Raw genomic sequence first — 15,873 nt, forward strand, 5'->3', positions numbered from 1 at the left:
GCACAGTGTATTGCTAGGAAAAAGAAAAGTCCTGATCATTCAGAGATTCGATCTTCCCCATCCACCAAGTTTGAGACCTCTAAAGTTCAAAGCTCGATCACCTCCTTCACAGTCTATTTTAAACACTGTTTCTAACGGAACGGCACCTCTTTTCTCAGACACAAACAGCACATCTTATCTTTAGATAACTGGGTCTTGAGAGGACACACCATCACTCTCTCTAGGCAGATACTGAAGACAGAGCCCTTCCCTCAGCCTGGACTGGCTCTCTCCCAGAAAATTCTCATCCATTGCTTCAAACCCAGATGGCTGTCTCCCATCCTGGGAAGCCTTCCTCAGTCCAGGGCAGAGGCTCTGTTCTAGGAGCCGCCCCACCTCTTCCCTCCCATCTCATGACACCTGGTAAGACTGGATTTGTAATTTATCTGTTTCCTGTCTATCACCTCCAGCAGACAGGAATTGGCTCTGAGGCCGGGGCCAGGACGGTGATAACCCATCTCTGCATCCCCATTACGCTGCCTGACACGTTAGGCTGGAGAAATGTAGGTAAGTAGATGACTGTCAATCCCCTGCCTTCCATTCTTCAGGCTAAATATCCTTTGTCAACTGCGCAAAGCATTTAGCTGCTACACAGATGACAATGCCTTCTAGGAGATGGCGCTAAGATGAAAGTAAGAGAGCAGAGGAAGTAAAACGTTTCTCTGTCTGGCCTGAAGCCACACCATTCAGGGCACAGATGAGACTGCCGTGACCCACTACCTGCCGACCTCTCACTCTGTGGTGGCCCCTCTACAGGAGTTGGTGCATTCCACACAGCCTGAGGTCACTGGCATGGAGCTGCTCCCACCACCATTTGAAAGGTCAATTTCCCTCAGTTGCACTCCTTGTGAAGTTTCCCCAGTCACTGTTGTGTGCCCCCTGCACCTGCTCTTTGAAAACAGAGTATTTTGAGGGGTTCGAGGTAATAAACCAATTGTCACAGAAAACGACTCAAGTCCCTTCCCTGAAGCAGTGGAGACTGGATCATCTGCCCACTAACAAAGATGAAATACGGCCCAACTTCTGTCTGCAACTAAAGCTGCAGGGACTCACAACCCACAGGCGGCATTCAGCCATCCCCCAGCATGCACTGGGTGGAGAACATGATGCGGAGACGAGGTGCTTTCTGAAAACCCGTGGAAGGCAGCCAAACCAAAATACAACCCCTGAACTGAAATCAGTCAACTGGGAATCATCACAATCAATGTCTACTGAAATAAAGACGATGACACTGGAATGATCGTGGGAAAGGGCGGGTGGCTGGTGGCTGGTCTTTGAAGCAGGAGAAAGGAGGGGACAGAAGAACTGTCAGTAGGGGCTGGGCACGGTGCCTCATACCTGTAATACCAGCACTTGAGGCCAGGAGTTCAAGACCAGCCTGGGCAAAACAGTGAGACCCTTGCCTCCAAAAAAAAAAAAAAAAAAAAAAAGTGTGTGTGTATGTACGTGTGTGTGTGTGTGTGTGTGTGTGTGTGTGTGTGTTTTCTTTTTTTTTTATTAGTTAGCTGGGCATAGTGGCACACATCTATGGTCCCAGCTACTTGGGAGGCTGAGGTGGGAAGATGACTTGAGCCTAGGAGGTCAAGGCTGCAGTGAGCTCTGACTGCACCACGGCACTCTAGTTTGGGTGACAAAGCAAGACTCTGTCTCTAAAAACAAACGCACTTAAAAAGAACTGGTCAGCGATGCTAACCAGCCAACAGAAGGAGCTTAGCAGAATCATCCTCCCGTGGAGAAGGCATCCTGGAGGCCAGCACAGGCTTCGTGAACACATCGAAGGCCGCCCTCCCCCACTGCTCTGATACCCGGTTCCAGAAGAAAGAAAACTTCTGGTTTTCATTTGGTTTCTCACGGAGCATTTCCTATAGGGGAGAGAACATGATTGTTTGTGGACACACATATCCAATTACCTTGTGAGGCACAAACTGCCTTATGATTTAGTAAATGGACACTTCAGAGATTAGATTTTTTTTTTTTCCCCCCTAAGTCTCTGAGTCTGGTTAGTGTGAATCAATTCACAGAGATGTCTGAGCGAGATGAATAAACAGATCAGGCGTCCCCAAACTGTCTACACAGGGGGCCAGTTCACTGTCCCTCAGACCGTTGGAGGGCCGCCACATACTGTGCTCCTCTCACTGACCACCAATCAAAGAGGTGCCCCTTCCTGAAGTGCGGCAGGGGGCCGGATAAATGGCCTCACGGGGCTGCATGCGGCCCGTGGGCCGTAGTCTGGGGATACCTGAAACAGATAGAATGGAGTTTCCAAATTTCTAAGGCCGAAATCCAGACCATGGGCCCACAGTGGCCTGAATAAGTCACGGGGCCCCACCTTGCAAAGCTCATGACTTCAACCAGGTGACTGTTGCCCGCTGGCGACGCCAGTGAACAGTCCTTATTAAAGTCGGTGCTCCTCATACTCATAGGAGTAACAGCCGTCATGACCCCCCAGGGCTGGGTGATCATGCTGCATTCTCTTCGGGGGATGCCTGGGCTCGAGTTCTCCCTAAAACATACGTATTCCATGAAGAGCCAGCTGTCAATTGCTCAAAGGGATGTGAAATGCCTTGGTGAGGATCATCTTTTGTTTCAGAAAATGCATGTGGCATGCAGATTAGGCCTTCCTCATTCCGTTCCATTCTTCCAAAGCTGATTCAGCTGTACACATGAGCAAATCGACATTTATGTGAGCAAGTTTTAAACAGTGAGCAATGGCTGGGTACAGTGGCTTACACCTGTAATCCCAGCACTTTGGGAGGCCAAGGCGGGTAGATCACCTAAGGTTGGGAGTTCAAGACCAGCCTGACCCACATGGAGAAACCCCATCTCTACTAAAAATGCAAAATTAGCTGGGCATGGTGGCACAAGCCTGTAATCCCAGCTACTCAGGAAGCTGAGGCAGGAGAATCACTTGAACCCAGGAGGTGGAGGTTGCGGTGAGCCAAGATCGTGCCATTGCACTCCAGCCTGGGTAACAACAGCAGGACTCCATCTCAAAACAATGACAAAAACTGAGCAATGTAGAGGTCCACTCCAGAAAGCGGGGTAGCATCAGTGTTTTGCCTAGAGTTTCTTCCAGGAAGAGTGATCTGAGGTCTCCCCACCCACGGCCAAGTTCAGCCCACCCGTCCAGCCTGCCCTTGAGCCTCTGACATGCCGGTTCCGATCTGGGAGTGGGAATCTCTTCAGGATCTTTCTCAGGTGTTAGCCCACACTCAGCTTGCGGGCATCCTTGAGCACAATTTAGGCAAATGATCATGACATAATCATGAAAAAAAAAATGAATATCCTTAAAGTTATGAGAAGAAAGGCGGGCAGCATGTTATCACAAAATCAAGATCGATCTGTGAGAGGCTGAGGTTCATCTTGACTGAGGAAATTTGTGTCTTGGACCTTGTGCTGTCTTGGCTGAGCCAAGTCCGTCACACCAGACACCAACATGCTTATCACAAAGCCCAAACCATGCTGTCCTTGGCCCTTCCTGGCAGCGTAAGCTATTCGGGCAAAGATGTTTTCTGCAAGTCCGAATCCCCAAGGGAAGAGTCCTGGCAGGATAAGAACCCATCACATGGGTTTTTAAAATGAGTGTCCTTGGTAGGAAAAAATATTTCTCCTTCCAAATGATGGACAGTAGATAAGTGGAGACCGAAAGAGGGCCAATTTATCAAGTGCTCACACCAGCTAAAGGAAGAATGTTTACATGGCATGCGTGCAAGAGCAGAAAACTTGGTGCCATGGGCTGTCACGGCCACCGTGGCTGCAGTCTGACAGCTCAGCGTGACAGTTCTATCAAACAAAAACTAGAATGCTGCGCTCCAAAACACTGCAGGAGCTGAGCTCTTTTCCATTACAGAGGCTGGGAAGAATGAGGAGCTCCGTGCCTTCCCTGTGGGGAGGCGGCCTCCCTGGCGTGATGCCTGCTGGGTGGCCTTGTGTATACATCTTTAGTTAGGAATGGGAGACCAGGCACGGTGGACCCACAGGAAGGAGAAAGAGTCCGAGACCGAGACACATGAGTTCTAGCATCTAATGCTGCTTCAGTCCAATGCCAACCTCTGACATCGACCCCAGCCCCGGCTATAAAACAGTCACAGGATAGCTTTGCGGGCCCTCACACGGCTACGGCACCCTGACCCTGTCTTTGGCTCCTTCCCGTCTCCTGTCGGATGCTCTCGTCTCTCTGCTTATCCAACCTTCTAGACCCACCTTGATGGCGCTTGTCCCTGTCCTCAGTGACCACTGCATTCTGTGACCTCCTGCAGCTGTGCACGGCCCTCCCCATAGAGCAGACCCCCAGCCTCAAACTATCAGAAATTCTTAGTGTCAACAATCAGCATTTCTTGAAGACCTTCTCCGCTCCAGGCACCATGCTAGGTGTGAAATACAAAGATGACAGAGACTTGAAGCCTCTCATCAGAATACCAACTATCTGTGTGGTGAGAAACGGTGAATTGGTAAGGAGGTTAATCTACTGATAATAAATTCGAAGCTGGTGCTTCTCCCAGTGCAGCCCTGTTACATACTAAAACATAGCCAGGATTTGACCTATCACCCATAGGAGTCTGAACATCTTACAGAATACAACTGAGATGCCGAGTCCATTCATTCTCTGCTTGGGACTCACAGAGCTCTGGAAGGCACCAAGGAACACAGAAGCCCAGGCTGCCATCTTGAAGTCTGACACAGTCATGAAATCGATCTGGGACTAGTCTGGGGCAAAGCTAGTGTGACCGGGAAACCATCAAATGGAAACTTACCAAATTTATACTCAAAGAAATATGGCACGTCTTTGCTTAATACCATACTTGAACCGTGGCAAATATTTCAGTGTATGTGGAAATCACAAGGGTTTGGGTGCACCGCCCGTCAAATCACACTCAGAAGCACACGCCAGTATCTCTATCCCGGACCTTTCCTGAATTCCACACACTCATACACCACTCTGTGGGTATCTCCCAAAGGTCTCAAGCCTAACGTGTCCAAAACCAAATGACTGATCTCACCCACCCTCCTAAATCTGCTCCTCTACCATTCCTCTTTTTCCTTAACCATCAACACAGTATAAAGTCAAAATCTTGGATTGAGACTTGAAGCCTCCCCCTCCTTCATCCTCCACATCCAAAACAGATCTGCGATCTCTCTACCACTCTCCCCAGAATCACTGCCTCAACAGGAGAAGCATCTCTCGCTAGAACTTTCCACTCGGTCTCCACCTTCCACATGTGTCTTCCAATACTTTCTTCAGCACGGCCGGAATAATATTCGAATGTAAGTCAGGTCGGATCACACCACTGTTCAAAACCCTTCCCACTGCCCTTGGGTTAAAATCCAAATGTTCTACCCAGTCTCTCTTTGTTCCCGCACTAGGAAACTTCTTCTGTGTCACCTTCGGATGTCCTGTCTTGATACCACCTCTAGACACGCTGGCCCTCTTTCCAACGTCTCCCTACCTATGGTCTATGGCAGATGTGGTTAGCTGCCTACTACCAACCCATTTCCTGCCTCCTTCTTCACTAGAAGAACGATGCTTCCACTCAGGGCTTCTCCCTGCTGTCAGCTTGGCCAACCGTGATGATCCTGTTTTCTCTGCCAGTGACTGGTTTAGATAAGATACCAGAGAGCTTGCTCTTCTGTACTTTCTCTACAACACGTGAGGACACAGCAAGAAGGCGGCTGTCTCCAAGTCAGGAAAAGAGCCCTTGCCAGGAAATGAATTGGCCGCCACCTTGATCTTGGACTTCCAGCCTCCAGACCACGAGAAATAAATACCTGTTGTTTATACCACATGACATTTTGTTGTTGCAGCCTGATCTGACTAGGACATCACTGCTCAGCTTTAATTGCTTTTCTCAGTCATTCTAAGAAACATCCATGAATACGTACCTACTCATGGCAGTACCAATACCTTACCCTAAGGCCATGAGTTCAGGGAAATAACTGCACAAACAAACCCAAAGGGTGGCCACAGACATTAGTGCAGACCAGAGTAATGGTTCAAGGTTCAGACAGTCATAAAGGAACAAATAACCAGAAGGCCAGAAAAAGGGCTACTTTCCCCCAGCCCCAGGGAATGTTTCTCTAGACGACTGATACCAGCTTCAGTTCTTTGCAGGAAGAGGCCTGCCCTACCATTTATTTCTTCAAGCCTTCCATAGTCAAGCTCGGTGAGGCAGGACCTCTGGTAAGATGTTTAATTGAAGACTTAGAGAGCCAGGGTGAATAATACAGGGCTCATGTCCAGTGTCTGCTTACCCAGGACAATGACCACATCCCGAGAAAATGGTATGCAAAATTGTGTGTGCGTGCGTGCGTGTGTGTGTGTGTGCGTGCATGCGCACAATTGATTTGATTGCGGATAGGGTCCATGACTTTCGTTAGGTTCTCAACACATCTTTTGAAACACGCCTCAAAAGGATAAAACTGCAAAAGGGATCAATGTCCTTTGAAAGTGCAATGTTAGTTTTAAAGCTCAGATGGATCTAACCTTTACCTATTTCCATAAACAAGAGTCCTTTAGGCCAAGTATATTGCAATGGATGAAATTCTCCTGTGATAATGGCAAGAACGTACAGGCGCCGTCATCTAAATCCACACTGAACTACAAACGCGGCCCAGCTGAATGGTGGAGAAGGGCCATTTGCTTCTCAGAGAACGCAGCAAAGCCAGTGCGGGGGAGTGGGGGGATGTTTCCAGCATTCCTGGAGGAGAGGAGGAGGATGCCTCACACTGCCAGAACGTTCTCCAGTCACCAGCCCCTGCAGTCTTTCATGGTGTGCAGGGGGTTCTTTCTGCAAGGAAATGTTCCCTCCTTGGGGATGATGAAACGGGGAAATTCATCACCTGGCAACTGCAGAACAAGCTGGCCTAAGCCTACCCTGAAAGTATGTTCCGTAATAAGCATTTGAAAGTATAACTTCAAAAAGAAACTGTCATTTAAAAATAACATTAGACTTAAGCAAAACAAATAAAACAAACAAGAAACAGAACTGATCCTGAAATAATTCTAACAAGCCCATGTCCTAGAATTGTGTTTCCTGGGTTATGGAGATAAAGCAGCTGAGAAGAAATGAGAACTCCAAAGGTGAAATTTAGATTTTCACTACCTTTTTTTCTCATCATGATTTCTTTGGGAGATGTACTGACAGATGTTTGTCTCCACCAAAAAGCCAACGTGGTGTATGAAGAGAGGCTTAATTAGCTATAAGAAAAATGCAAATTGAAGCCCAATGAGATACCACTTCATACCCATTAGGAGGCTATTATCAAAAAGAATTAAAATGACAAGTGTTGGTGTAGACGTAGAGAAACTGGAACGCTTGTGTTTGCCGCTGGGAATGTGAACTGGAGGTGCCGCTGCTGCGGAAAACCGAATGATGGCTCCTCAGGAGTTAAATGTAGAACTGCCACACGGCCCAGCAAGTCCGCTTCTACATATAAACCCCAAAGAAGTGACAGCAGGGATTCAGTGCAGGGATATTTCTACACCCGTGTTCACAGAAGCCTTCTTCATGACACCAAAATGTGGAAACAACCCATATGTCTATCGATGGACCAAGAAGATAAACAAAACATGGTCTATCCACACAACGGAGTATTACTCGGCTTTAAAAAGGAAGGAGATTCTGACCCATGCTACACCATGGATGGGCCTTGAAGGTTTTGCTAAGTGAAATAAGCCTGAAATAAAAGGACAGATACTGTGTGATTCCACTTACATGAGGTCCCCACAAGAGTCAAGTTCATAGAGACAGTAAGCAGTACAGAGGTTCCCGGGGGATAGGGGAGAAGGGGAGAAGGGAAGAAGAGGGTTTTGTTGTTTCTGAGATGAAGTTTTGCTTCTGTTGTCCAGGCTAGAGTGCAGTGGTGTGATCTCGGTTCACTGCAACCTCTGCCTCCCTGGTTCAAGTGATTCTCCTGCCTCAGCCTCCCGAGTAGCTGGGATTATAGACATGCACTACCACACCTGGCTAATTTTTGTATTATTAGTAGAGAGAGGCTGGTCTCAAACTCCTGACATCATGATCTGCCCACCTCAGCCTCCCAAAGTGCTGGGATTATAGGTGTGAGCCACCACGCCTGGCCAAAAATGAGTTTTTATTTAAGGGATGCAGTTTCAGTGTGGGGTGATGGAAGAGTTCTGGAAGTGAATAGCAATGGTGGTTGTGCAACACTGTGAATGGACTCAATGCCGGTGAGCTGAGGCCTCAAACATGGCCCTGAACTGAACCCTTCAACTGCACCCTTAAAAATGGTACATCGTTTCATGTATATTTCATCAAACAAACAAAAAATGGCCGGTAGAGGAGGAAGCCAAAGCAGCAGGCAGTACTTACAAGATATAGGCAATCACCCCGATGGACCAGCAGTCGACGGCTTTGCTGTAAGGTTTCTGGGCGAGGACTTCAGGAGCTGCAGAAAGACAGAGAAAAGACACAGCCTGACAATTTACACGCCTCAGACTGAAGACAGTTTTGGGTTTGCTGTTCCTGGCCTTGGGGCTTGTTCTATACTGATCCCGACTCCCTGTTCCTGGCCTTGAGGCTTGTTCTATACTGATCCTGACTCCCTGTTTCTGGCCTTGGGGCTTGTTTATACTGATCCTGACTCCTGGCCTATCGCCATCACCCAGGATTGACTACCCACTCAGTCTGGTGACCAGCAGCATCTGGCATAGCTGGCACTCAGTATATGTTAGTGCAAGGAATAGATAAATACAAAACGAGGCAGTGAATCTGAGTAAGATCTCCTTTGCCCACAAACACATCTGATGGCAGTGTCTTTAGCACAGACTTTCCAGAAAATTTTTAAGGATAGAGAAAATAAAAATAGCTAAAGCTGAGAAGGCAGTTGTTGGATGCTGAGTTAGGTCTTCTTTTGTGATGTAGTCACTCATCCCAACAATCCTTGAGAAGTGCTAGCAGAATGATCACTATTATTCCTGAATTACAAGGGAGGACGCAGAGATATGAGAGGTCAGGTAACTTGGCCAATGTTACCCAGTAGAAATGTGGCATCCACTCAAACTTCCTTTCAGAAGAGACCTAACTTATATTAAGTGTCTGCCATCAAGTGAGTCCTGGGTGAGTCATTCATAAATGTTTTCTACTGCAATCCTTTAAACTCTGACAACTATCATTATGTGCGCCTGAGCAAAATGAGCCTCAGAGAAGTTAAGTAACTTATCCCACATCACACAGCTACAGAGGAAAGAGCTAAGATTTGAAACCAGGTCAACCTGATCCTTGTTCCAGCTCCTTTGACTCAAACATACTGTCTGCTAAGGTGAGGGCATCTTCAGTCTAGGTTTACATGGCTGCCCCATCTTTTGGTTTCCCCAGGCCACACATAAAATACACTGACACTAGTAATAGCTGATGAGTTAGAAATAAAAAATTACAACAACAACAACAACAACAAATCTCATAATGTTTTAAGAAGATTTACGAATTAGCGTTGGGTGTCATTCAAAGCTGTCCTGGGCTGCATGCGGCCCACTGGTTGGAAAGGAAAATTCTTTTGCAGAAAAATGGAAGTCCTTTTGCAGAAAAATTTATTTCATCCTGTTGACTATATATATATATATATATATATATATATAGTGCTGGGCAAGAACAGGAACGTCTACAAACCACTGCTAAGTGTCTCTGCTCATGGCAGTAAGGGATGCACTCCACAGATAATCCCCACAAGTGACTTTGGTCTCCAACTGCCCCACACTTCCTATCAGATTTTTATTTTATTTTAATTAATTAATTAATTTGAGACAGAGTCTCACTCTGTCACCAAGGATGGAGTACAGTGGCACAATCTCTGCTCACTGCAACCTCCGCCTCCTGGGTTCAAGAGATTCTCCTGCCTCAGCCTCCTGAGTGGCTGGGACTACAGGCACGCGCCACCACACCCAACTAATTTTTGTATTTAGTAGAGACCAGATTTCACCATGTTGGCCAGGACGATCTCGCTCTCTTGACCTCGTGATCCGCCTAACTTGGCCTCCCAAAGTGCTGAGATTACAGGTGTGAGTCACCATGCTTGCAATTTTTATTTATTTATTTATTTTTTTGAGACAGAGTTTCGCTTTTGTTGCCCAGGTTGGAGTGCAATGGCATGATCTCGGCTCACCGCAACCTCCACTTCCTGGGTTCAGGCAATTCTCCTGCCTCAGCCTCCTGAGTAGCTGGGATTACAGGCACGTGCCACCATGCCCAGCTAATTTTTTGTATTTTTACTAGAGACGGGGTTTCACCATGTTGACCAGGATGGTCTCGATCTCTTGACCTCGTGATCCACCCATCTCGGCCTCCCAAAGTGCTGGGATTACAGGCTTGAGCCACCGTGCCCGGCCTAATTTTTATTTTTTTTAAACAAGAGCAAAATAAATAAATCTGCACATCCTTTCTTTGCTATGTTGACCCTCAATGAGGCAGGAAAATGAGAGACAGAACTACAAAGCCAGGGAGGGTCTGCCCTTGGATGACAGGGCAATGGGTTGTCCGCCGTGACTGCTAAGAGCATGTATCTTAGACTCTTGTATTATGAGAACTGACAGAAGGGAGCCACTGACCACAGTTAACGTCTTTCTGATTTAGGAGGCATGCTCCTCCTGAGCTGGAACTCTGGTCCAAGTGGCCAGGTGAGCACAGATGGCATGAGAAGCGACGGCATCTCCAAGGACCCTCCAAGGCCAGCCTTGTGGCCTGATGGCAAGTGTCCATGAGGCAGAGAAGGCTCCTACAGCAACGCCTGATCAACTTCCCCTCTGCAGAGCTGACAGCATGAGTCGGGAGGGCAGGGCCAAGCTAGCGGGTAGAGGCCCTAGATTCCAGACCATAGGAATCTGCAAAGCTCTTCAGCAAGACAGCACAGCAGCCTGACCCGGCCACTCTACTGAACCAGATGTCCAATGGCATAGAGGCGCTGGGAGCTCAGGACAAGCTTGAGAGCACAACCTCCCGCCCCGTGCTAAGTGTCCAGAGGTGGGGGCTGCAGTGAGCTCTAACTGCACCACTGCACTCCAGCCTGGATAACAGAGTGAGGCCCTGTCTCTAAAATAAATAAATAAAAATAAAATAAAAGATTTCTGCTTTGGATAACAGCATGGTTGTTACGGGGGAAAAGTTCTAAATTATTAACAAGTAAATCTCAGGATGACACCGTTGAAATTTATATATTTGTGTCAAGAAGTGGAAAAAGAATGGACATTTCTTGTCCTTTTTGGTGTTGTGTCTTATCTGTGTCACACAGACCAACAAAATACAAATATTTCTGAACCAACCAGAGATGGGTAAACTATCTATCTTCTGGTGATTGTGATGCACTTGGAAACAGACGCAGGCGGTGAAGAGAGATGCCCAACAGCAGCAGACACACGAGGAAGGAGCACAGAGGAGGAAGCCGTGCTGCCTCCAACAGCTGCTTCCACAGCCTCTGAGCAAAGACCTGGCCGATGCCCTAGCCAAGGAAGACAGCAGGACTGCGAGGCCACAGCCACCGCAGAGCAGGCTTCCCGCCCAGGAAGCGCGAATACTCTGTGTTCTCGTGAGTGCTCTCTGCTCGCAGCTGTCCAGCATCGTGCATGGTGGGAGGGAAGGAGAATCCTTTAAGAGAACAACCTCCTCCCCTTTGTCATCATCTGTTAGAATGAGGAACATACTGGCCACCATCCATTGTTCGGAAAACAAAGGAATAAAGACTTTTTTTTTTTTTTTCCTAGACATCGACACATCGAGGGACACCTGCACATGACACATTTCACTCTCAATCTGGCAACTCTGCCGACACACTGGGCTGTTGTACAAGGCATATACAGACTGGAAAAGCAAGGGGTTAATTTTTATGCTTGGGTGTTACTTGAGATGGTTAGATTAGATTTTTTTTTTTTTTTTTCCCTTTGGGAAGGAACCTTGCTCTGTTGCCCATGCTGGAATGCAAATGGCGTGATCTCAGCTCCCTGCAACCTCCGCCAACTAGGTTCCAGCAATTCTCCTGCCTCAGCCTCCCAAGTAGTTGGGATTACAGGCACCCACCACTATGCCTAACTACTTTTTGTATTTTTAGTAGAGATGGGGTTTCGTCATGTTGGCCAGGCTGGTCTCGAACTCCTGACCTCAGGTGATCTGCCCACCTTGGCCTCCCAAAGTGCTAGGATTACAGGCATGAGCCACCGTGCCCAGCCGAGATGTTTAGATTCTTGAAGCCACGGACTAACTACACTTAAACAATTTTTAAAACATGAGACTCTGCTTAAATGGTAAAGCTTATAACATCAAGCATATGGTTAAGAGAAGATTCCTGGGCCACATGCGGTGGCTCATGCCTATAATCCAGCACTTTGGGAGGCTAAGGTAGAAGGATCACTTGACCCCAGAGTTGGAGGCTGCAGTGAGCTATGATTGTGCCATTGCATGATGGGCAACAGAGTGAGACCCTGTCTCTCAAATAAATAAATAAGTATAAAAGATTTCAGCTTTGGATAACAGCATGGTTGTTATGTGGGAAGTTCTAAATCATTAACAAGTAAATATCAGGATGACAATATTGGGGATGGAAATTTACATATTTGTGTCAAGAATTTGAACAAGAATGTACATTTCTTGCCCTTTTTGGTGTTGTATCTTGTCTGTGTTACATAGATCGACAAAACACAAAGATTTTTTAACCAATTAGAGATGGGTAAACTGTTTATCCTCTGGTGACCTTCTTAATAGCACCTGGAAACAAACCCGGCTGTGAAGACAGAAGTGCCACATTACCAAGACAATGCAAACCGAATTGGAAATAATATTCCCACCAACATGAAATAGTTTTAAAATTGCTAATGGAACACACACCCGTAGCCTAAATTCTAATTAGATTTGTGATTGTTGGAATCAAGGGTCGTTTGAAACATTGTTTTAAAAAGTCCATCAAGACCACTTCAAATAACTACTTTTTATCCCACAGAAATTCATGGAAAAGATACAGTCTCAGGCAACACCCTCCTGGCACTCTGATAGGGTGGCCAAATGAGGCCAAACTGTGGAGATTCACAGGGATCTTTTCTCTCCTGCTCACCTCCTGTAATTGGCAGTCGGCTGTACTGTTTCACCAACCTGCTAAATTCACCTGGCGCATCTGGCATAACTCCGGACCCACCCATTCTCCTGTCTCAGCTGTGGTGAAGCACATAGCCCTGGGAGAGTCTACTTCTCACTCTGATCTTTTCAGAGGCCAGTTTTCCTGTTGAAAACCAGCCAAACCTCCCGGTGTTATGTTATCAGTCTGACACCACATGGCCAGAACTCTTCTGTAATTCCAAAAAAATCACAGCGTCCAATTTACAAACCTGTCGAAGACCAATGAGCTTCCAGACCAAGGAGGTGCTGAGCATAGTCCCTCCAGAGCCTCGGAAAGTGATGAGGGCTCTGAGCTATGCAGCCACAGTTCCATCTCCTGGCCTGTGCTGCCGGGAGATACCCAAGAGCTTCCTAGTCACAGAGAAATCATATTCTCTTCTAATTACAGGCAGCAATTAGAAGAGAACACGATTTCTTTGAGAAGGAATCTCTCTCCGTTGCCCATGCTGGAATGTAAATTGACGCACGATGGGAGGACCTGACGATGACCCCCCGCTGCTCCCATGCCTCCTGCAAGAGGGACGCTCTGAGTTCTTCCTTATCTGGAGCTACCGACAAAGATATGCTGTCACTGAAAGGCTTCATGGCTTGTGTAAGAACGTCCCCAGTCCCCAGACAGGGCAGGAAAGGAAGGACCTAGCCTCCGGGCCCAGCCACGACAGAAAGGACATCCTCTCAAGTGACAAGGGAGAGTCCCTGGGGGCTCTGTCAGTGGCTGTCGGGAAACCCACCTACCTGGAGATACTGAAAGAGACATGTAAGCCAGGAAGCAGGTCCAGCCTTCAGGTTGCCCCTTAGGCCTGGCCAAAGCCAGCGTTTTGGAGCTGCAGAGTATGAGGTTAGGGTGGGGGCAGCTGTCCTCAGTAGACTTGCACTGGGTACAATTGGGTTCCCTGGTCCATGCACCAAAATCCTGTAACACACTGGCCTCCTGTGGCTCCCACTGTACCTCAACTATCCCTTTACTGCCGCATAAATCCCACTGCCAAACAGCAGACTGCCTGCTGCTAGAGGGCAGGGCACAGCCCTCATCTCTGCAGGTCCTGATGGGTCAGCACTCGGTGATTCAACTGAATGCAAGCTCGTTGCCACACATCATCATTTCTACAAAGAAGTGTCTTCTAAATTCCAGACGACTGGGCTACACATCAACTTTGCTGCCTGAAATATTTTTGGTGAGTAGGTACAAGGAAAAATAACAGGATACAGTGGGGAACAAATGAATTTGGGAACGGAGGCAACTGCCAGCTGTATCAGGTGAAAGAAGGGGCAGCTGCCAAACACCCTTCATGAACACGTGATTTCAGACAGGAACTTGGAGGAGCAAGGCAGAATTCACCCTAATTCTCAATGTGTGACTGTGTTTGTCACTCACGTTACTCTCCCTTTAAGACCTTTTCTTTGCCGGGCAAGATACCTCACGCCTGTAATCCCAGCAATTTTGGAGGCTGAGGTGGGTGAATCACCTGAGGTCAGGAGTTCAAGACCAGCCTGACTAACATGGTGAAACCTCATCTCTACTAAACATACAAAAATGAGTCAGATGTGTGGTGGGTGCCTGTAGTCCCAGCTACTTGGGAGGCTGAGGCAGGAGAATAGCTTGGACCTGGGAGGCAGAGGTTGCATGAGCTGAGATCACGCCGTTGCACTCCAGCCTGAGCAACAAGAGTGAAACTCCATCTCAAAAAAAAAAAGACCTTTTCTCCAAGGAAGTTTGGGACTGACTGCTCCAGTGGGCAGAGGATGGTGGCACATTAGGAGGGGGCAGCCTGGGCAGACAGGGGCAGAAGGTGAAATGCCAGAAGGTGAAAGCCAACATCCAGAACCAGGCCGGGTGCAGTGGCTCACGCCTGCGATCCCAGCACTATGGGAGGCTGAGGTGGGCAGAGCACTTGAGGTCACAAGTTCCAGATCAGCCTGGCCAACATGATGAAACCCCATCTCTACTAAAAATACAAAAATTGGGGCTGGGCGTGGTGGCGCACACCTGCAGTCCCAGCTACTCCGGAGGCTGAGGCTGGAGAATCGCTTGGACTGAGAAGGCGGAGGTTGTAGTGGGCTGTGATGGTGCCACTGTACTCCAGCCTGGGCCACAGAGCGAGACTGCATCTCAAAAAAAAAAAAAAAAAAAAAAAAATCAAAAACTAAACTGAAATACTGAATTTACTCTAAATATAGACTCAGGGAAAGAACAGAAAGAATGACCTTGTTCCATGATCGCTCAGAACTCCTCCTGCTCAGATCACAGGTGCTATTAACTCAGCTTTCTTTGCTATTCCTGACACAACAATACCCCATTGGCTTATTAAGTTTACACCAGTAAATAAAAGTTAAGCTCCATGTAAACCACACAGCCTCACTAGAGTGTCCCAGAAGCCATCAGAGACCTCTGTGGACAGATGTGGTCCTTCTCAGAGCCCACGCCTAACTCATGCTCTTTAGACAACACTAGGTTGAGAATTTAAAATAACTGGATTTACTACTGTGAGACTCACCACCAGCCCACTTACGGAAAATTCCACTTTGCAGGAAACACTTTCTATAAACCAAGCTACTTTATATTGATTTAGAGCAAGTATTCCTGGCGAAGGGAAGGACTCCACAGACTTTAAAAAAAAAATTTCAGAAACCTTTCATCTTGTTTTTAAAACAATAAAACTGCCGATTTTCCTTACCAAAGAAGAGAAAAGAAAAAGGCGTAACCAAGCGGAACTGAAAACTA

General features: G+C 47.4%; 1 protein-coding gene across 4 annotated transcripts in view; it reads right to left on the reverse strand.

Annotated features, from left to right (window-relative positions):
- The window catches only part of CAMK1D (calcium/calmodulin dependent protein kinase ID), a 469,993-nt gene that overhangs the window by 33,692 nt on the left and 420,428 nt on the right, over positions 1–15,873 (reverse strand). For all 4 annotated transcript variants that reach the window (XM_074405035.1, XM_039478792.2, XM_039478791.2 and 1 more), the window contains one exon: positions 8,370–8,445. In XM_074405035.1, coding sequence (XP_074261136.1) covers positions 8,370–8,445 — 76 coding nt within the window. The remainder of the gene's footprint in view (positions 1–8,369; positions 8,446–15,873) is intronic.

This window comes from Saimiri boliviensis, chromosome 8 (genome assembly GCF_048565385.1).
Source record: "Saimiri boliviensis isolate mSaiBol1 chromosome 8, mSaiBol1.pri, whole genome shotgun sequence".
NCBI lineage: Eukaryota > Metazoa > Chordata > Mammalia > Primates > Cebidae > Saimiri > Saimiri boliviensis.